General features: G+C 43.9%; 1 protein-coding gene across 4 annotated transcripts in view; it reads right to left on the minus strand.

The window, feature by feature from the left end:
• LOC116497222 (protein spinster homolog 2) overlaps nucleotides 1-22,291 on the minus strand; it is a 134,773-nt gene that overhangs the window by 20,676 nt on the left and 91,806 nt on the right. Inside the window, exons 9-13 of one of the 4 annotated variants that reach the window (XM_032200865.1) lie at nucleotides 17,963-18,028; nucleotides 10,863-10,961; nucleotides 931-1,094; nucleotides 810-831; nucleotides 298-355 (exon numbers count right to left, since the gene is read on the minus strand). In XM_032200865.1, coding sequence (XP_032056756.1) covers nucleotides 828-831; nucleotides 931-1,094; nucleotides 10,863-10,961; nucleotides 17,963-18,028 — 333 coding nt within the window. In that variant the 3' untranslated portion in view covers nucleotides 298-355; nucleotides 810-827. Of the gene's footprint in view, nucleotides 1-272; nucleotides 356-809; nucleotides 832-930; nucleotides 1,095-10,862; nucleotides 10,962-17,962; nucleotides 18,029-22,291 lie in introns of those variants that run through there. The other 3 variants (XR_004254089.1, XR_004254090.1, XM_032200864.1) reach the window with 3 other exon arrangements.

Genomic DNA, 22,291 nt, shown 5'->3' on the forward strand with positions numbered 1-22,291 from the left:
CACAGGTGAAGCTCAGTCACACAAAGTTCCCATTGCTGTGGCTGTCTGATGCAGCACTGCAGCTACCACAGCACATCTACGCCGTTGTTCCTCTACCGCTGCAAATGGCTCTCGCAGCCACTTCACAGGAATGATAACCTCCTCCTCCTCCCAGTGGGAGCAAGGCAAAGGCAACCTCCAGCTAGCTCCAGACTAGTCACCTGCCCGCATATTCAGCATGCCATTATACACAGGTACTCTTATTGTTCGACAATTAGGAGAAAGAGACTAACCCCAGGAGTGTGTATGTCATGTGGAAGCGTCTTCTGAATTACTGTAGTTGCCAACCGTGAGGTGGTCCGAATCGGTTTCTTTACTGCAAAACAGTAGCTTTTTTTTACAAGCTGTAACAAGGGACTGGGTAAGACTATCTTTAGTACAGTGACCCTTGAGCGCGTGTGTCCCCACATACACAGCTTCCTTCCTTCTTGCCTGCTGTGCTGTAGATTAGAGGGGGTGAGCAGGACACAGGGGGCTGAGATGGGACTCTGGGCTCAAAGCTGACCACCAAGCTCTGTAAGGTATCTCTTGCTGTCCACCTAGCAGTCCACAGGTCCAGCACACAGCAGCCCCTCACGGATGGCCTGGCCTGTGGCATGCTCACGCGAGGGTAAAAGGGGTCTGTGATTGTAAGTGCTGTGCTCCCCTCCAGGTCGTAAGCCAGTCACAGATCTACCAGAGCAGAAGCGTGTAAAGGATGCCCAGCCAGCATGACCCAAGCCCCTGTGCTTCGTGCAGCCTCATGCACTCTGCTGAGCTGAGGTTCTTACCATACAACCTGACATCCTTTACCTGGAAGGACCAAGGCCCAGGGAAAGAGTACAAGCATAAGAGTTCGAGAGAGAAAACAGGCTTTGGTACTTCCCCATTTGCAATTGCCAGGTTACTCACTGTTGTTCGGCTTTGGCTCGGTCACTTAGGAAGAAGAGGGCTGTGGCCAGGAAAAACATCCCTCCTAGGACAACGACAAACGGGCAGAGCATGAGTGCATACCCCAAGCTGAGGAACTCCCAGAGCGGGGACTCTTTTGTGCTTTGTCGTATCAGGTCTGAGATCTAGGAGAGAAGAGAAAAAAAATTAGTCACTTAGATGAAAAATAGACATGATAATACCGAGGGAACACAGCTCCCTAAACAACCACCCACTGAACATGTGCACAACATTTAAAATGGAAGAGTTTGTTCATGAGAGGCTGAATGCCCTTTGCGTGCTTTAGCCTTCCGAACGCAGTTATTCTGCACTCTGGAACCCGGGCACTTCTCGCTGTGAGCAGCATGGCAAGGTTCCCCTCTCCATCATTCTTCTGTCCCAATCTGTTATTCTTCCCTCAGCCCTCTCCACCTTCTCCCTAGCTACCTCAGTGATTGAATCAGCGGGTGTCTAACCTCGCAGTATTTAAATCGGTATGAGAAGCTCTTGCTAAAGCTCAGTAATATTTAATGAGTGTCTGCAGCTAAGACAATCACATTTTAATATTTACTGTCCAGCAAACAACTACGCTCTATAAATCAAACAGAGGTAGCAGCAGTAAGGGTGAGTCCCAAGGCATTGGCTATTTAAATGTCCAGTTCTGGCTTTGTCTGTGACCTTTTGTTGAGACAGAAATGCCAGTTGATACCAAAAGACTGCAGGCAGTTTGCAGCATAAAATCCTGTGGCCGTGCACACATGCAAATCAGTTCTAGAAACAGTCAAAGCTTGTGCAGCACCTCCCAAACTGCCATGCTGTTGCCGATGAGGAAGGTGGTGTAGCAAAATCTGACACTGAAAGCTTAAATCTAGACAAACTACAGCTAAGTGAAGTGATAAAATGTTACAGTCAGGAGAAAGCAGCGATTCACAGCCCTGCAGCCAACTGCATTGACCTGGGAGGTAAATGTGTGCGTAGAGATGCCTCAGAGGGGCCAAGCTCAGCAGAAGGTCACAGAGAGATGACACTCAGGGAGACACCAATGAAGAGGTCACGGTGTGTGCTTTAAAGGCTCTGTAGCAGGGAGATTCTTTGGAGCACTGGTGGCCTCCGTGACTTAATATCCTCCTCATTACTCAGCCTGACTCCAGCTCCAGTGAAGGGAAGGAGAAGCAGCCAGCCTGGTGCAGGAGGGGAAACTACTCTGCGCATGAAAGAGCAGAGGACCGGCTCTCATGACAGCAATGTCAAGCAGAGACAAGTGAATAAACACAGGAAGAGTGTATCTACAGAACTGATGGAAGGTTTTTAGCCAGATTTCTCTGTTTCACTCCCTGCTCTAGAAAGGAGGAGGAAAAAATTTCAGTGTTTCAGATATAGCAAAGGAAGCATTCCTGGCCTCTCAAAGAGAACTTCATTCACATTGTATAACACACACATAGAAAAACAGGAGCATTAGCACCAAGTCTCAGGTGAGAACTGATGGCTAAAAAAGTCCTTAGACTGAAAGACAAACAACAGTGGCTAACAATCTGAGAGACATTAAAAAAAGTAGCAAAAAGACTTGAATGTGAAAAGAATGCACCACCAGGAAATCAACAGCACACGCACTGCACCCAGAAGACAGGGACCTCAGCTGGCAATCTATTCCCTCTTGTATCCAGACACCTTAGTTCCCCACATTTCCCTTTCTCTTCATTATGAACCAAAATTCCATATTCAATCCGTGTGCAATAGCCAGAACTGAGGCTATTCTACAACAGAAACTGAGAAATTTCATTATTGGGAATGGATCCAATTATCCTCCGAAAGGAACAGGCAATAAATCACTCACCAAATTGACATGATAGATCAGCTACGGATGATGAAAAGCCAGCCATAGGTGACATGACATTCTAGGCTAAAAACAGGTTTGAAAATGTAGTCTCCAACAAATAAAACTCCCAATACACCTTGCCCCACACTCCTAATTATACCTTCTAAGGCATCATATTGACCTTTTATACCAACAGGTCTTGGTAATGTTAATTATGGTACCTTTGAAATACCTTTGAAATTTTTAATCCAACAGAATCTTAAGTGCATGTTTTAGGAACAGCAGTGTTTCCTCCTATCCAAGGTAAAATTCCATCCCTCAAGCCAGATGGATTTGGAAACTGATCTCACCTCAGTTTCCTATAGTCCGCTCACCAATCTCTTAATTCTGGAACTTTTATCGGGGCTTAGATATTGTTTTTGCAGTTAACTTGCAGTCACTATTCTGCTTTGTTGTGTTCTACTCAGTACAAGCCACCTGCTAAGGCTGGGACTTTGGCATCTCCTCTCCAGAGGACACAGGATGTTATTACAGCCTTGTGCTCCAAGAATGACACACAGTTTGCCAAATGGCCTGCTCTGGCCTCTCAATTTTTGGCTTGCAGGCTCCTTGCAATGATGGGACTCTGAGTTGTCTAACTGTGATCTGGCAAGACCCCATCTAGAATCATTTTCAGTGTCTTCTTTCTGTCCCAAGTAACAAAGAGCAGGTGCTGCATGCAGTCAGTTCCAGTTCTTCAGCAAGGAGTCAGGTACGGGATTGCTTCTCTTGCTCTGCCAATTGGTAAGTGGCAAAAAACTTCAAAACATTTATCCAAAACCTGGGGGTGGAAAGTGAGTGAGCTCTCCTACTGCATTGCAAGTTTTGCAAGGATTTGATAACATCTTAAGCATGAAAGTTCACATCTTCTTTTCTGTAAGATAGGTCTTGGGCCAAGAGGAATGACTTTGCTGAATACACTTCAGCTCACGGTGTTTTTATAAGAGAACACAACCGACATGTGTTCAGTGGGCGGCAAGCAGCTGGGTGGAGTCCAGCGAGAGAAAATGCCCACTGTCTGGAGAACAAACAGTACGGCTCCAAGGGGCCTGATCCTCACATCCCGAATCTCTGCTCATGTCTCAGTCTGAGTGCAGAAGACAGCAAAGGGAAACTTTATCACCTTTCTCTGGAAGCATGTGCTGGTTTTTTGGACCAATGGATGTTCAGGTATGCTGAAGCTCTACAGCAAGACACCTTGCTCCTGTGTTACTCTCCCTCCTGAAGAGCAGGAGCAGTTAAAGTCATTCCCTAATTGTACAATGTAATGGCAATCATCATCTCACTTGCCCTCTCTTATTGCTGAGTGGTACATCTCAATTCCTCTGCAATTGCTTGTTTTTTTTTCTACATTTCTGGCTTTGCCTTTTGGACACAAATTTTGCTACACAAAAGGATATTTCCACTGCAGTACCTGGCACAAATTCCCGATTTTTATTATTACCAATTGGGTACAAGCCAGGTTCTCTCTGGCTCCTCTCTTCAGCACGACTCCTTAACACAGCACCCCTCGTAACCCCATGTTGGAGGACTAAAAGTCAAACATCCTGTTAACCTTAATTGTGCCCTTCTGAGATCAAAGCCAAATTTGTTACCTGGCTGGTGACAATATCAATAGCCTGCATTTGTGCATGGTACCTGAGTATGACCTGTAGCAAGAATTCCTGCACTGCTTCCCCTGTGTTGGGCTCATCTGTTTATGCCCTTTTACTCTTCCCAGGATCAGCAGACTTCATTAAATAACTGGTTCTTCCTTAAAAGGGCCACAGAAAATTAAAAAAATCAATCAAGTGTTCCACTTTCAATGCTAACAAATGGACTTTGTGTGTCTGTTGGTGTTAGAGCAACATTTGCCTCCAGACAACATTTGCCCTAGCCAACAGGAGAGGTTTGGAAGACTATTTTTCTCCATGTCATTAACTGCCCTTCTCTTCAGATCTGGGCTGCCCAGGGATTTTGTAAGGCAACACTGACTTTCTTCTCTCCCAGCAGGAGATGCCTTGTACCACAGGCAATGTGGAATCAGGAAACACGGCTCATGTTAGGGCACAGGTACTAAATGTGTAGGGGTGGGTGATGCCCACTCAGGTGCAAAAATCAGGTCTGTGGTAGGGGACTGCAGTTTGGGAGCACACCTTTAGCAGTATCCCTGTCCCTGCACTCTCACTTCTTTGCAGGATGGATACCCATCACCATCTTCCCTGCTGCCGACTGGAGCGACATGATGCTTGGCAGCAGCAAGGGGGACTGGCACCTTCCACTGGTCATGCTGGGAGTTTACAGGGTCCTTGGAACTTGAGAAAGAAGCCACTTAGGTGAGATCTTTAGTGCACAGAAAAGAAGTGACAGAGCAGATGGGACAGAGCTTGAAACACTTGAGTGGAACAAAGATCACCTCTGATCACCTCTGGGTTTGCTTTAATTAGATACTTGTACATACTTTAAACATCCATTTATCAAAAATACTGAGAAGCTGCACTTCTAACCAAAGTCACAGGGAATGACAGGTGCACAGCACTTTTTTCTTCTGGAAAAGAAAACCAGGCTGTGAGCCCTTGGCAAAGACTGTTTTATATAAGGGAAGTCATCTGGTTATTTTTTTTAGGACAGATTTAAATCTTGTCTGTTGATGAGTCAGCAGAAGTGGAAAGCTTGTTAGGTCACTGAAATGAAATAAATCCTGTGCGGATTGATTTCCAGGTGCTTAATTCTCCCCTTTTTTGCAGCTGACAGCCATGTCAAAGATTTGGCCTTTTCATGCACTCTGAAAAAAGCTTTTAATTACTCAGCTCAGCCAGGACCAGAGAAATCCTCAATGCAAATTTACTGCTTGAAGAAATAGTTAGTAAGGATGAGAGTCTGGGGATAGTTTTCCTTGAAATATTTCCATGAAACACATGCATCAGATATTGGACTATGAGAGCAAGCCCCAGTTTATCCACCACAATCTGGGTCATATTGCAAGCACGGCTGTGGGGGAAGACTGCAGGAGCGATACTTTGGGGCTACAGAACAGCAGTCAAAGCAGCTGGCACTTGGTAAGGAAACTAGGAACAATCACAACCATGAATGTGTCTCCCATGCCACCTCTCTCCATCAGGTGATGGAAGATGCTGCCTAGATGCACTCAGATATGCTATAAATATTAGAACTGTATGCAACGATCCTAGAAAAGTCACTTACTACACCAGTACCCTGAGCTGTGCTCCCCCAGCCAATACTCCTCATGAGCACCAGCACAGTGCTGTTATGGGTTCATGATTGCGTGGCAGGGAAAGAAATGGGTAAAAAACAGCTTCTGGTCTGATCCCTCAAATGCAGTGCCACTGGGCAGGGGGACAGCTCTCAGGATGCAGGGTTTGATTCATCATTACAGGCAATGCTCACTGAAAACTTGATTCTGCTATCACAGGGCGAAAGCCCTGAAAAATGAACAAGCTGTCGGGCAGACACACACCAAAAAGAGTCCTCAGCAAAAGGGAGGTAGCCTTCCTGGAAAGGGGCTTGCTGCAAAAGGCAACAAGACAGAGACCTCTGTTCCACCCTTAACCGCGCAACAGCAGTGGAATAGCTCCTGATAGTCCATAAAACAGTGATGCTGGGAGAACAACTTGCACATTTGTCTGTTTTAGTGTAGCAGAGTAAACTGGAGAGAATGTTATTGCAGAGTAGCTGTGTCCGCAGATCTACTCTGGAGTAGCCATAGTATTTTAAACCATAAAATAGGAGTTGTAAACCATAACACATGAATTCAGCTTCCCCAAGCAGGCAAGCATTTTCATGTAGAAACTCTCCTTCCTATACCTACATATTTACTTGGATGGGTAAACATCTTTAAAAGCAAATCACCAAAAAGGCTGCCTCAAACCGGGACAAGAAGGCTGTTATAGCTGTACCTCCAATTATAACTTTCATTAAAGAAGCGTCTCAGTTACTGCATTCCCTACAAATTTTCTTGCCCCTAATCATATGCTGATGTGCCTTCTTGATACTCTGCACCAGTGATAATTAACACTGTTCTGCTAACTACTTGCTAAAGGAAGGCCATTAGCATTCCTGCTATTTAAGTAGCTCATTAGCTCTAGTTTATCAACCTACTCACATAAGAAAGCTGGGGGAGAAAAGTGAAGGGTGACAACTGGCTTATTCGTAATTTTTTTTTCTAGGTAATAAAATTGCACAAAACCCCTTCAAAACAAAGCAGAACAGCTCACACTTGCTTACAATTAATTACGAGGTCACCCACACTCAGACCTGGTTTTCAGAAGGGAACTGTTCAGAGAGAAGATGCCTGTCCAGGCACTTGTGGGCTGTGCTGCCAGGAAAAACAGCGTGCTCAGGCATGGTACAGACTCAATGCCAGACGCGGGCTGCTGGCCCCACACTGCTTGGCTGGAGGTTGTGTCCCTCCGATAAACCTAAAGAAGTGGCAGCCAAGGAGGTCAGGCCAGGTGGGTACCCAGCCAGTGGGGCACAGGGAGCAGTTTTCAGCCCAGCAAAAGGTACGGGGGGAGGGATGCTGACCACCGGCACTTTAAAGCCCCATTCCTCTCACCTTGGTGCTGCCAGGTGACAGATGCAGGCAGGTTTCAGTCCCCAGAGCTGATGGATGGTTGTGTAGGGAAGATGTGGAAGAATTTAATAAAGCAGAAAGCTAACAGAAGAGACACCAGCACCAGAGCAGCCAGGACAATGCGTGCCCACAGCAGCAATTTCCCTGGCACATGCAGAGCCTGCAGCAGGTGCCTGCCTCTCCTCACAGCCAGGACTAGAAGCAAGGCAAGCGTGGAAGAGGAAAATTCTGCTGTGCTCACAGAGAAAAGAAAATGGCAGATTTGGAGGAAGGAAAGCCAAAGTACCAAGGCACGGGGGTCTAATACATAAAACAGGGGAAATTACCTCAAAAATAAAGCATGGAGATATACTCCAAGGTGTTAAATGGGAATTATTTAAATTCTGCAGGGTATCGCAAAGGTCCTGAAAAAGGTACAGTTATATAGGAATGAAAACTGGCTCATCTAACGAAACACTGCAGCAACGCCTATTCTAATTTGTGAATGAATGGGAAGCACTGATTTGTAGGAATTGATCTCTGTGTTTGGCAGGTAGTAAAACCTTATGCAAATTATAGCTGCCACCCTCAGACTGCATTTGCATAGCTTCTTTGTAAGACAATCTTAATCTTTTTTTTACTGTAAAAAAAGTTATCAATATTTAAAGAGACATGAAAAACAACCATACATACCCGCTGCCTTCCACTTAGCTTTTAAACACTAGCATATATTTGGCACTTTTGATGATTATAGGAAAGTGCATAAATGCAAAACATTCATCAGATGTAACTGCACGGCAGGATTTGGAAGTGGGGGAGATTACAGAAAAATGTGAGTCTGACCTTCAACTTTTACAACACACCACAGAGCAAGGGAGCAATCGCACATGCGAGGCTGCAGCTGCTAAGTACTTTTCTATGCTCTACATGAGGATTATAAGATCAATACAACATTTATTGGTATCCAGCAAACAGAGACAACTGGCTGACACAGCTTAGTCCTACAAGGACGTGAGTATCTGATTCTGTACTAAGGGCACTGCTGGAAAGAAACTCACTGTGAACTCCCCCAAAACTATGTAAGATGCCAGCTATTTTGGAGCTGTTTAAGGAGAGGTTGGACGTGGTGCTTAGGGACATGGTTTAGTGGGTGATACCTGTGGTAGGGGGACAGTTAGACCAGATGATCTTGGAAGTCTTTTCCAACCCTAATGATTCTCTGTTTCTATATTTGGATCAAAGCATTGCTCTTTTAGTGAGGGAGCCTCAGGTGGAAGTTGTAAGCAGTTAGAAGAAATGGCAGATCTTGAGGGTCTCTCACCCCGAGTGATCAGGAGGCTGAATTTCACTGTTTCTAGTGTTCCTGTTATGTCAGTTCATTTGCTTTATCGTGCCTTCTCCCTCTCTCTTTCAAGACCTGCACGCTGGTGTTGGCCTGCTACACGGTGTCCTCAGGCTGGGGATTCCTAGGACCATGGGAATTGGACTCCCAACTCTCCTTTGAAGTCACCAGGAGATGGTTCCTTAGCTCCTGTAGCCTGCCTTGGAAATCCTAGATCTAAGCCATTTCTTTAACTTGTCCAAGTGAGATTTCTATGCTGCCTGCAGGTCTCCGGCCCACTGCTCAGCTGGACGATTCCAGTGGCAAAAGCCTGCAGACGTGAACAATTAATTTGCGAGCTTGTCTTAGCGGAAAATTTGTCTGCTTGTCCTTTCACTTTGAACAGCATTTGTTTTCCTGTATCTGAAAGCTCCAGTTGACCTTTCAGCCCGAGTAGTGCAGGAGCATGAGTCAGCCAAGCCAGCCCAGAGGCTACAGAAGCGGGTGCCGGTGCCTCCCATGGCACAAGTGCTTCCCTCTGGCTCCCTGCAGGGAAGGCTTGTACTTGGAGAGCCTCCTCCCAAGCAAGAACCGCCCAAAAACTACAGCATTAGAAAAGAGTAATTCAAAATCGTAATTAATATTTCCCCACTCTAAAGAAAGCCCAAGGCAGCCATTAAATTGGGTTTAAGCATCTTTCAGGCAGGCAGCCTGAAGTAACTCACAACTTGCTTGGTGTCTAAACACCAGAAGGGCAAGGCACAATTTTTTCTACAACCAAAGTTGTGTCTATCTGTGACACAAGAGCCCTAGGCAATGTTCAACATTCAGGGCCCTAGATGTCCCTGTTATTTAAAAAGAAGAGGGAACACGCAGCAGTCACCTGGGAGCCTCTCCTGCATCCCAGACCCTGCCCCTCATCCCTGGCACCCATCCCCAAAGCAATGCCTGCCAATTCCACTCCTACTTCACATTCCCCCATGCTGCCCACCCTACACAATCCATCTCTCCCAGTGTCCCTTTTGTTCTCACCACTTTCAAATACTTTCTAAAATAAGATCATTTCTCCTGGGGTGCCCAGAACATTGATGTAAATAAAGACCAAGCCAAATCATATACATTTGTTCTCTAGGGATGTCTCTCATTTCTTTGATCCATTCAGTCTTATCTATATTTGTCTTTTCATGTCAACTTCAGAGGGCTACAGAGCAACTATATTGTTTTGGGGAGCTTGCATTCAACAGTAAATATTATGTGTGTATAAAATATTATGTGTGTATATATAAATATATATGTTAAACACAAATAAATATGTATATATACACTCACTAGTGAGTACAGGATAAGTAGAAGAGAAATGACTGTTAAAAAAAGGTCCACAGTAGCCAGCATTACTGAGCAGCAAGAGCACATCAGGTGCTCTCTCTCAGGTGTTGAGACTAATTAAAGTCCCAGTTACCTCGCTGGAAAACTGTAGCACCTTCAACACAACATGAGCACTATCACTTAATGCTTTACATGGAGGTTGCTGTATTTTATAAACAATGATCTATATTCTCTGAAATGCAGTGCATTAAACACAACAGAAGGTTTCAAGGGAAAGAAATGACCCCAGTATAGCTAGATTTCTTTCATTACATTTCCCAGGCCTTATATTTTCAGCTAGGAACATTCTCTGCTCGCCTATTTTTGGAGCAGGGACTTTTGTTTCACTCTGCACTAGGGTAATGGTGGCATAATAAGAGAGGTCTCAAGTCAAACCAAGGCCAACAAGTGCAGCAGTAACAGAAAGGCATACAACTAATAGAAAACAAAATATGCACACCAGAAGGAATACTAATAACCCCACTACCACCACCCCTGTTCCAATCTAATTCCTAACGGACCACTGTCCATACCACAGAAGCAACCAATCTCACTTTACAGTGCAGTCTACAAATGCCCTGGCCAAACAGATTTAGAAACTCACTTCTTGTGCACAAGTGTTCCTCCCATGTTTGAATTGTGGCCCACAGATAACGAAAGCGTGTAAAAAAGTTGCATTGCACTGCACCACTTCCCATTCTGCTGACAAATACAGGCCTCCCTTCCCGAGCATAGTTCAGCTTGGCAAGTTAGAGAAACAGTCAGTAAACAAACACAAACGTGGGCGCACAACCCTGCCGAAACCTGCTGTGAGCACTTACAAATCCAATCAGATAAGGACTGCCAGCATCTCCCAGGAGGTGCGAAGTGAAGCTCTGCAAGGCCACTGCGGTTGCACGGCGTGTTGGGATGACCACGTACTGCAAAGAAAGGAAAAGAAAAATAAATACATAAGGAAACTCAGCTAAAGAACCCGTCCAGCTCTCTTGTATTGCTTAATTAATGCAGTTTTTGAGGGAATTCATTTTCCCTACAAAAAAATAAAATACAATAAAATGGGATTCCACTTTTGAAAGATAACACACATTACGGAAATTTTCCAGAGCCAAGATATTGTCGTGTGGTCTCCACTCCTCTAACAGGACATAACACCCTCAGCCAGGTCACGCAATATTAATCTGACTACACAGGATCAATGGAAAACATGAATTATTTCCTGATTAAGGGACCAGAGCCTGAAGAAAACAGGGCTATAACCATGGAAAGGAATGAAAGATTAAAAAAAACAACAAAGCAAACCAAAACAACGAACTCTGGTCCTGTGGAAAGATCTTTGTTTTATAACATACATTTAGAAACAGAAAAAAAAGTTTTCTGCATAAAACTTGTGAAAGAAGCTGGCTAAGAACATCACCACATCCCCACATCCTGGTTTAGAAATTGATCCTGTCTTGATTTAAAGACTGTAAGTAATGAAGAATTTCTAAATCCAAGTGAACTCTGTTTCCACTTCTGAGCACCGAGTCTTGTTCTGCCTTTTTCTGTTTCTTTGGAGAGCTGCCTGCCCTGCCAGAAATGACTCTGGTTTAGCTATTTGTGGACCGAGATCCCTTTTACTCTTCTACATTCTCTCTGATGGACTGCTTTTAGCTTTTCTTCACGAGGCCTGCCTTCCCAGGCTTCAACTCTTTCTTGCAATGCTTTCCTGAAGTTGTTTATTAATTAAATGTGACATTTCAGGACTGGTGTGTCCCCAGCTAGAACACACAGAGATGAATTTGCCTTAGCTGGCTGAGTCAAGGAGAACTAACTGCTCAACAGCAACGTACCTCAGGGCACAGAGCCTGAAGCAGTGCTTCAGTGCTCATCACACCCTCCCAGAGTGGCCCTGTCTGCAGTGGGAAGAGTTAACCATAATAAAAGAACAGAAACAACACCCCGAAAATCCACACCAGAAGAGAATTTGTGCCTTTTTATAATGATCATCTCATCCCAAGCACAGGCAATTGGGAATGATGGGTAAAATTAGATTAAATGCTTTTCATTAGGGCTTTATGCATATGCCTTGGGAAAGACATGCCACTTCTTTCCTTACTGGTTTGACAAAGCTGCAAATGCACACTGCTAATGCACACTGATGCCACGTATGAAATGGGTACCCTGTTAAACTCCTGTGCTGCATCAGAAAAGCAAATGATCAGATCCACAGCAGCTACCTGACTACAGATGTCAGACACTGGCCTCCTTTTGCATCAAAGAGCTCAAAATGGACTTGAAGGCTCACAGAAATCCCAAGAGGAAAATCAAGGTCTAGACTTTATTAGAGACACAGAGACATACTGAAGGTCACACTGTGAAACACCAGGAGAGCCACACAATTCATTACCATTCCCCAAAGACACACGGTAATGGGTACAACCTGGATAGATTAGACAAAATAAAACACAAAAAAATGAGTTACTGTTCTTTCCACCTGGCCCCAGGTCACACAGCTCCAGTGAGAGGCATTCTGCAAGAGCTGTTTGAGAAAAAGGCATTTGAGAAAATAAATTGAAACTCTATCTAATTCAAGAGGCTAGAGTTGTGTAGATCTTTGAAACACGGAATTTTAAACTTGTGCTAAAATATATATTTTTTGCACTCTACATTTCATTGTAACAAAGCTGGAAAATAAAGCCTGCCTGGCTCTATATTGTTTCCCTTTTCTTAGAAATTGTAAATGTATTCAAAACTTATCATTTTCAATGAGTGACAGTGAATTAAAGCCAACTGGAGAAAAAAATTTGAATAATTGCTGCATCGTGTGTGTATATATCTATGTCTATATACACATGAATACACACAATTATACATAATTTTGCATGTACATCTGTATTATGCATAAATACAGCAAGTAGTGGCACAATTTCCAACCAGTTTTCAGTTTGCCATCAGTTTGCCTGCTGGCTGAAACCATCAATATGGTTTATCAGTAAAAGGCACCAAAACACTTGGTGAACTTAGCCTGGAATTCAAATGACAAAAACCAAACCAATCCCATCTGACCATCCTGCAAGCAAACGAACGTGACATTTTTCCTCCTCTAAAAAGATGTTAAAAAATGAGATGTTAAATTGTTAAAATGTTAAAAAGATGAGGAAAAAAAGGCTTAAACCAGCCTCTACAAGACACCAAAACGTACTCCACCCTATCCCTGCTTAGAAAGCATTTTATTCCAATGGGGAGGAAGCAGCTGGTAGCAAACATTAGCCACTGTTCTAGGAAGGCAGCAGTAAATTACAGCCTTAAAGGGGCATTTTGATACTAAAATAGACCTAAATTCAAACCAGACCGGGCCTGGTTCGACCATCCCACAGAAACTGGAGGTGGGACAGCCACAGCGGTCTAGGCGGAAGCCCGTGGGATTGCCACGGCTCATCTCTGCCTCCAGGTTCAGAGCAGGCAGCACACAGGATGGGTGGGAAGGCTGACCAAGCGGCTCTGGCAAACCTCTCCTCTCTAAATAGAGGCTCAGAAAGGGCACGGTTTGCTGCTGACATTCCCTTCCTGTAGGGAAACCAGCAGAATGAGCTGGTCTGAAACCAGCTCACCAGGAAAGCCAAGGAGAGATCACCCTTCTCCCAGCAGAAGGCCATGGGACAAAGAGGTAAGGTCTGAAGTTTGATCGTGAGAGAAAACTACACTCTAAATCAATTGCTGCTCTTTCTGGGTCACACAGTAATCCTGAGGGCAACACACACTGGTCTCTTTCATCCCCAAAGGCAAAGAAAACTGAGGTGAACTCCATCCCTGCGGAGCAGGGAACAGCCCGGGTGTTCAGGACAGGCAAAGGCTGTGCTCCAGGGAAAGCAGCCTGAGAGCCCTTCGTGCACACTGACGAGTCACAGACAGACTCTGTCTAAAAAGGAACTTTTACATGAAGTGAAAGGAGGCTAATCTGGTCTCCAAATCGCAGCACGTGTGGAAGTACACATCCATCTACAAGCCCTGGTCCACAGGAGAACCAGGCACAGCCTTCCTGCTCAGAGCTGCGTGCAGGTGCCCCAAGCAGGCTGTGCACCTCCGTTTGTGTTTCCCTCCCTGCCATAAAATCTAAAGGACAGCACACACAGCTCTCTGACATGTGGGAGCTCACTGAGGGAAGCAACAATTCAAGCTGCTTCTGGAAATGCTGTTTCTTCAGCTGTAAAAATACACAGTATTTTACACTGCATAAATAATTGTCTTTTATTTATCGGGAAGGTTGGCAGAACAAAAGGCACGTTCCTCCAGGGCTGTAGCTCAGCCACAGTCAGTCTCAGCCTGTTTCAAGACTAAAGGAAGACTTAGACTGTACAGCAAAACACTATGGCTGGTCTCCTCCATTTAGAAGGAGCTAATGTTTTAGAAGAAAAGGGAAATATGGAGAACATTTATTTTTTTGCATGAGTGTCAGGACTTTGCATAAACTGGAGGATGGCTTTTCTCATCAAAGATCTAATGAGAGTATGTTGCTGTAGCTGAGGTCCTTCAAGTTGTCTGCTGGCTCTCACACAAAAATGCCACCAAGCCCCTGTCCCTCATCTTTATTTCTGAGATGTGCTATAGAGGAAAAACCCCACTATGAAGACCAGACTCCACAAAATCCCAAGCACTCACAATGTTACACGCTCGCCTGCTGCACTGAAGCTCATTCATTACTGCTGTTACAAGGCAGTTTTAATGCTACTTTGGGTTTCTGGTAATTTTGAGGCCAATTTGCAAAGATGGCTGATAAAATCTGTTTCATAATTAGCATGCTCCATAAGAACCACCTCCCTTCCCTAAGCACCATCTGAACATGTGCCTGGGAGGAGATTTGGAGAGTTGTGCTCAGGAGAATAAGGCTTGTTTTGTACAAATTTGCATTTGGAACAAATATCAGCCTTTTCAAATCTCAGGCAGCGCGGTGCATGCTGCAGTGCTGACAGTTTATCAAACCTAGCCCTCAGCACCTTTTACTGCAGTCAGCTTGAGGAACTGCAGACAGGCTGCCACACTGGCAAGAACAGAAAAGCAATGGAAGCACGAATCTGTGAAGAGCCAACAATTAAGTTTGAAGATACGAAGCAAACATCCTTCTTTTTGCCAAGGAAATTAAACTTGCAAAACCTCTGAAGGTGCTTACCAACTTGCCAGATAGGGCTCTTAAGCAGTCGTGAGATCTACAAATCTTGGGAGAGCTATGATAAATCACTTGGGATGCAGTTACCAAAACCCTCGCTTCTGGCATAAGTCTGCTCTCACTGAAATCAGCCAGTATTGAAAGCTTTTTGTCTATGAAAATAAGATAATATTTATGTATATGATTAAAGTGTTGTTAGGCTTACACTAATAATGCTTTTAAACTCCTTACCAGCCTCAGGCAAGAACAGACACACTTCTGATTACACCAAATAAATAGTAATCAGTAGAAATTAATTTGCAAAACATTTAAAGTGCATCTCACAGAAGCATATCCACACCTTTCTCTGGCTAGAACTTCTTACAGAGCTGCCTGTCAAACATGGCTATAGCCCTGCCTCTCACCTATTGTCTGACAAAACATCCTCTCAAACCCCTTGTGTAACATAAATGTACTTCAGACCATCTGCTTACAGGCTTGCATTGATCTAAGTGGACGTTTACATTTATTCGGATGGCACTTTTACAGTTCTACTCATGCTGATAATGCATTAAGCTGGGCATTAGATATGACACTCCAGTTCATTTGTCTGAACAGGCAAGAGAACAGCTAACTTAAGAGTTGGCATCAATTACCAAAATCCGGTTTTTAACATGCTTTTTGCTTCCTTCTTGTGTTTTCAGAATTGGAACTAAGAAGATTTTTCCAATTATTTCCAATCATTTCTTAAGGGGGATTTTTTTTCTTTTTTTGCACTAGAGCAATATATACAACTGCAAATGCAACCGTGCAAAATGCAACTGACTATATGATGCTGCTCATACAAAACAGATGGCAAACCTATAAAAGCTATTAAAAAGCTACAGGATACCAAAGTCACATTGAAATCAACACAAAAAAGCTCAGTAATTAAAATGGAATAACGATGGCATCCTTGGTACATTCAATATAATGAATTGTTTGGGAGAAGAATGTCTTCTGAGGTTAGCTTGAGACAACAGAGGTCAAGTTTCAGTTCTTTCTGGCACAGATTTTATGCAGGACCTTGAACGTGTTGAGCAGATCCCCTTCATCCAGCGAAGCCTTGATGACAGCAGCATTTGCCACCTGAGCTGCTCTTTGAGAGCCACTGCTGGAGGACTGCAGACGTGCTCCATGGCCTGCCCCTTACCTCTTTCAGGCAGTGCCAGGGAGGATATAACAGATCTGCTACACAAGCTAATTTTGAGCAGAGAGAATTGGGAGCACTCCTGTGAATCTCATTGCCAAAGACAGGATGTGACAGAAAGCTCTGGCAGGAGGCAGTAATGAGCAGCTACAGATACTGTACTATAATTTCTTCCTCAGCACAGCTGTCTGGAGAAGGCACATCTGTCTAAATGTTGAGATACCACTGAATGAACGGCAGCGACAGCCTTGAAATCAGCACAAGCTGCAAAACCAATATAAGTACAGGGTAAACACCTGCTCGGCCTACGCTGAGCTCTAACACAGTAAGGCTAGATTGGTAGGAGGAGCGAACCTGAGAAATTAAAAGCCTTCTAACAGTCCTGAGGTGTACTGACAACCTTTGCTTCTGTGTCTTATTCATACCCGAGAGCTGTGGCATTAACCATACTGCCCTACCTCACAAAGTGCTCTCTGCACAAATGAGTGAAAGACTGAAGGATCATCAGGCAGTGCAATTACAGCAGCTACAGAGCCATCTTAAAATATAAACACAACCTTGAACTTAAACCACAAACAGAATTTAAGCAGGAGCTTGAAGTTCTTGTCAAATCAATGTATCAACCCCAGTATCTTTATATCTAGAAACACTGAGCCGGATTGCTTTCTTGTTGATGTTTGCATAAGCAACAAATACAAGTCAAGGGAGTTTTCTATTGATGCCAGACTGATTGTATTTTTAGCTTAGTCAACAACCTGCCAAAAGACCTCGGGCAAGTCCTGTAATGGTTCTGTGCCCTAGTTTCCTTCTTTATCAAACAATAAGCAACAAGAAACCTCCCTCACAATGGGATTTCAAGGTATTTGAAAGGCTCTGTACGTCTCTGATGGCAGCATCAGCAAACATGCAAGGCTCTTTAGCAAACATGCAGACTACTTCAGACAAAAATCTAGTTGCTAACATCAGCCTGCTGATTTGTAAGACTTAGGAAGCACTATGGTAGGGAGAGAATGGAAAATGAAGGACACGAGGTGAAAAATCCCAGACAGTTTCCTCTTGAACAAGGTGGACTTAGTCCAAAAATTCTTTATACTTTCTTTTCCTCTCTTCTTTCCCAGAGGTTTTCTATTGTGTATGTGTTGAATGCTAGGTTTGCTGGAGTTAAGCCAAGGAGAGAGGTAGATGGCTGCCTTTGTGGTCAGGGGAGGGCGGGAGGGAAGGATTTCCTATTACAGAACAAAGCCAAGTTATTGATAACAAAATTTACTAATGTGCTATTAGGAAATGCTGACTGAGTTCTTTACATGTGAGGTTTTATGAAAATACTTAATATTTGGGGAAACTATTTGAACCTAGTAATGGTGTCCCTTATGGACAATGCCTCACCTTGGTGCTCAGGAAAAAGAAAAAGCAGATTTTTTTTTCTTTTTCTCTCACTTTCCTTTTCAGCAAGTAAAAAAAAAAAAAAAAAAAAAAAAAAGACAAACATAGAATAGGCTGAACTAGGGACTAGGCATTTAAATGAAGATGTGAACTTCAGGTTGTTCTTGCAAGCTGACAAACTGCTCTGGCCCCCAGAAGAGAAAGATGCTGTTCCAAGGTACACTCACCATTAGTATGTCTGCTGTGATAGCCCAGTTTGAAAACAGAAGAGTTTCTCCAATAAAAATGCAAATCTGTTGTAACAAAACACACAAAAAGGAGAAGATTTATTCACTTGACATTTAAGGGAAAAATAACCTGTCACAAACTTTCCTTTGTCGCTTATTTGTCTCAAATCCATTCAAAGGATTCTTCTGTACACAATCCACTTCTGGTTCATGTTGTGGTTATCCCGAGTACTAGAAACCTATAGATGTTTATCTGAGCCCTGAGAGGGTTGGCCTGCAGCTTCATTAGTATAAACTGTTTATGATCTACAGGACAGATAAATATAAGGCTGACACCTTTGGTAACAGATGAAGATGAGAAGCCAAACAGAAGCGACAGCCCTGGACTTCCATGCTGAAATCATTCTGTTTCCAAAGGTCAGTTAGAGAAGCCAGAAAGCCCCAGCTCCCCAGAACAGTCCTTTTCTTCGCTAGGCACCAAGTTCTCTGATAAACTCTAGCAAACCAAATACCCACCACGTGCAAGATTCCTGCCCTCCCCTGCTAGTGTATTGTTGTCCTTTTTGAGGGGGACATAAGTCTAGCCACTATAACAAGTTTTATGTTGCTAATATCTAGGTGCACTTAAGACAGGACTTAAGTATGGGCTTCGCAACATCGCTGTCTTGTAGTGAGCTACAACTCTTGACTCTGTGGAGACTGTCAACAAAATACATTAAAAGCCCTATGTACACAGTGGGATGGTGGTGTGGTATAAACAGCCACCACGCACCCTTTCCACCCCTGGCAGCCCTTCCTCACTTACTCCCATCCCCAAGCTGCCTTCTCTCTTGTGCTTGTACAATGGGGCCAAGCTGGGATTCGGATCAGAAAACTGCTACGAGGCAAAGAATCTCTTTTTGAGGGGGAGGTGCTGGAAAAGGGGCTTGTTTTGCTTATTTTTAACTCAAGTCAGTTCCCTGATGCAGTTCACTAAATGGTTCTGTAAACAGTTAGAGCAGTTGAAGAACTGGAAGTGATCACCAAGAGAAGAAACTAATTTAACCTGGTCTCATCATTAAAAGAAATGTTCAACACACTGAGCCCAACAGAGTTAGGGTGACACAGTTTCAAGGGGAACACTGCCCACATCAGAAAACTTTTTCCCTGTATTTCAGTTGTTGACCCTTTGCTTTTATGCTGTAGGTTAACAATTTAACAAAGAAAAGTAGGGTCAACAGAACAACAAAAAAGGAAAGAAAATCTTCCAGACACACATTTCCATCTTCCTTTGTGTATTATGAAGAGCACACAGATGAAACGCAGCTTAAATAATCAGACTTGTAAGGATGACCCCCCCTGCTCCTCTCCAGTTAGGAGGCAAGCAAAAACCTTTACTGGACATTCCCCAAAGGTTGCTTTTTGCCCAGCTAACCCACCTCACCCCCAGCTTTTTGTTGTTGTTGTATCTAGAGAGAAAACTTTCCTTCTGCAATCCCTTCTGGCAGTTGGAGATTAGCAGCTATGGAGGTTTGGATTCAGGTAACCGAAGATTCTCCTTTTATTTACCTTATGTTCAGCTTTTGTTATGTTGACTTGGGTACAATACATTGATGAAACAAAAGCAGCAAGAAATACACAACACACTTTGCTCTGAGGAAGCATTCAGATGGATGTCATTTTGTGGTTCTCTTTGCAAGCTCTGACACTCACAGCCCCAACCCAGCCCCCGTTGCTTGCACAGGAGCAGTTTGGGGTGGGAGGAGGAACTCAGAGATCCGTGCCTATGGTTGGTCTGACGTGACTACAGCAGTCTCCTTTCCCACACCCTGCTCGAGATCGCCTATAGCCCTCCGACCACCATGTCACTGCCAGGAATAGACAGCTTTATTTAGCAACACTTACGCACTGACCTACAGAAAGCTTCTTCCTCTATTTGTTTCTAAAATTATTTTTGTTTCCCATACCTTCCTCCTCCCTATCCCTTCTTTCAGTGACTGGACCTGCTTCCTCTGTGATGGTGTCTGAGCCAGTTACAGCCCAGCTGCTGAGCTAGGAAGTCTTCTCTTTCCACTTTCCCACTGTCCACTGCTCTGCCTTGAGCTCGGCTGAACTGCCGAGCTAAGACAGACAGAGCCAAAGAATGAAGGTGTCAACAGAAGTTAAGTGACGTGCAGCAAGGGCATCCCAGATCCCAGGTGGGCTCTCCTGACCTGCACTGAAATCTGCCCTATCACAGCTTTGCAGCCACTGTTGCTGGAGTTCCGCAGCTGGAGAGATTAAACCGAGCTTGGGAAAAGATGTTATCACACTCCTGAAAGCAGCATCGACATGCCCTGCCTGATCATAAAACACTGGAAACAGGCAACTGCTTGCCTTAAGGTTATATAAGTTACACACACACACAGAAGCTGTTACACACAGCAAGTAAAACTTGCCCTCTTCTGCACAAATTCAGCCTAAGTCCGATGAATCACTGAAATGTTACAAACTTCAGAGCACCAGACCTGAATTATTGAGCGTGCATTTCGCCCAACGCTTTTCCATGAAACATGTGCCTCATGTGGATACTGGTAAAAGAAAAAGAGGAACAAGAGGAAGATCAAAAAGTAGGACAAAAGATACTGACATTAAAAAAAGAGTCGGCTGCTAATGGGGATTTGTAAAAATGAGTTCATCCACCACAAAGGGCATATGAGGATATGCAGCATTTCTGCTGGAGAGAGGCTCTAGGGATGCTTACTGCAAATAGGGCAGCCTCCAGAACAGATCGATAGCTCCTGAAATGGTCATGGGTTTAACTCCTCACACACTTTTAGAACCATCATTTTACAGTGAGATTTCAGCTGCAGAGATAGATCTTCTGAATCCAGCTGTGTTGTATAATATCTCACCATCTCCTTTTGGTATCCAGTTGCTCATCTTTGATAAGCCGATAGAAGTTCAGTCCCCCTGAAGTCTTTCTGTTTATGTGATCAGAGTTAGCAAATTCTGATTCCAAAAAATGATAAGTAAAGTAGACTTCAGAGCTGTCACACCAGCAGCTCTCCCAGCAAGATCTAAGTAGGTTATAAACTCCCTCTATGGCTATTTGCAAAGCGTGTGTATCTGTCTACATCTTCATTATTTGAAGTTCTCTTTGAAATGGTGGCTAAGACTCCCACATGTACTCTTCAATTTGAAGCAAGCCTAACTCCATCCCAGTGTTGGGCAATATTGATGCCTCGGAAGCAGATAAGTCACCAACACCATGTCAACAGAAAGCTCCCTGGAGCTGACACTGAGATGCTGTAAAAACTCTATGGCAAGGGCTTAGCCTGGGAGCTGTTGTTTGTGCAAGATCATGAAATGTCTTTGAGGAATTGAAATGGATGCTGAAATTGAGGTACAACAGGAGCTTGGAACACTGTCAAAAGGAGGCAGAACATATCTCTCTAATCACCTGGAGACTGAAACCAGTCTAAAATACGCTGCTGAAATGTCTGAGCAGTATGATACAATGATGCCATCCAGCTAATGGGTTTCAAGAGGCAGGTTTGAAAACCAATATTTCAAAGAACACACATTTCAGAAGGAGTGAGACCGGAAGATATACAAATTGCTGCTTTAAGGAGCTGCAATACAACACACTAGAACACATGCTGCAAGGAAAACAGAGTAAGAACTGTTTGCACTATACAGCAAAGCAAGATAGTATAAAGACAGAAATACAAGTGTCTGGACAGCTAAATGATACAGAACACTGTTTTATTTTGTCTTTCCAGCCACTCTACTGCTTCCAGTCATTTACTGGATTAATGTGAAAAGATGGGATAAACAAAGAAGTCTGTCTATCTGCTCCAAGGAGGAGGGACTGCTATGGAAAAGGAATAGAAGCTGCCCTCAGGGACCAAAACCACCTGCAAGACAGGACCGTGCAGGAGGAAGAACATATGCATGGGAGGGGAGGAAGACAGCAGAGAGCTGACAGCGTGTAAGGGGCAAGGTGGCCACACCTTAGGTCTTTTCAAAAAACAAACAAACAAGCCAAGCAATTCTTGGTCTCTTATGGACCTTTATGTTTGAGGCTAAACTCCAAGTCCAGCTATCTCAATGTTGGAAGTGATCATTTTAATGCTCTGAAACAAAGAGAGATCCAAATGCAGTAACTTTGATTTTAGCATGGTATGACCAGTGACTGAAGTCTAAGGGCAGTCATGGTACAGAAGATGGGGAAATACCACCATGCTGGGGAGCTGACTGGAACATTACTCTTGCTTTTCATGGTCATACAGAACTCAAGGATGAGTTTCGGGATGAAAGCTTTGTTTCAGGATGAGAGCCAGGATACAGCTATAAAGGAAGCTATCA

Source organism: Aythya fuligula, chromosome 20, assembly GCF_009819795.1.
Source record: "Aythya fuligula isolate bAytFul2 chromosome 20, bAytFul2.pri, whole genome shotgun sequence".
In the NCBI taxonomy this organism is placed as follows: Eukaryota; Metazoa; Chordata; class Aves; order Anseriformes; family Anatidae; genus Aythya; species Aythya fuligula.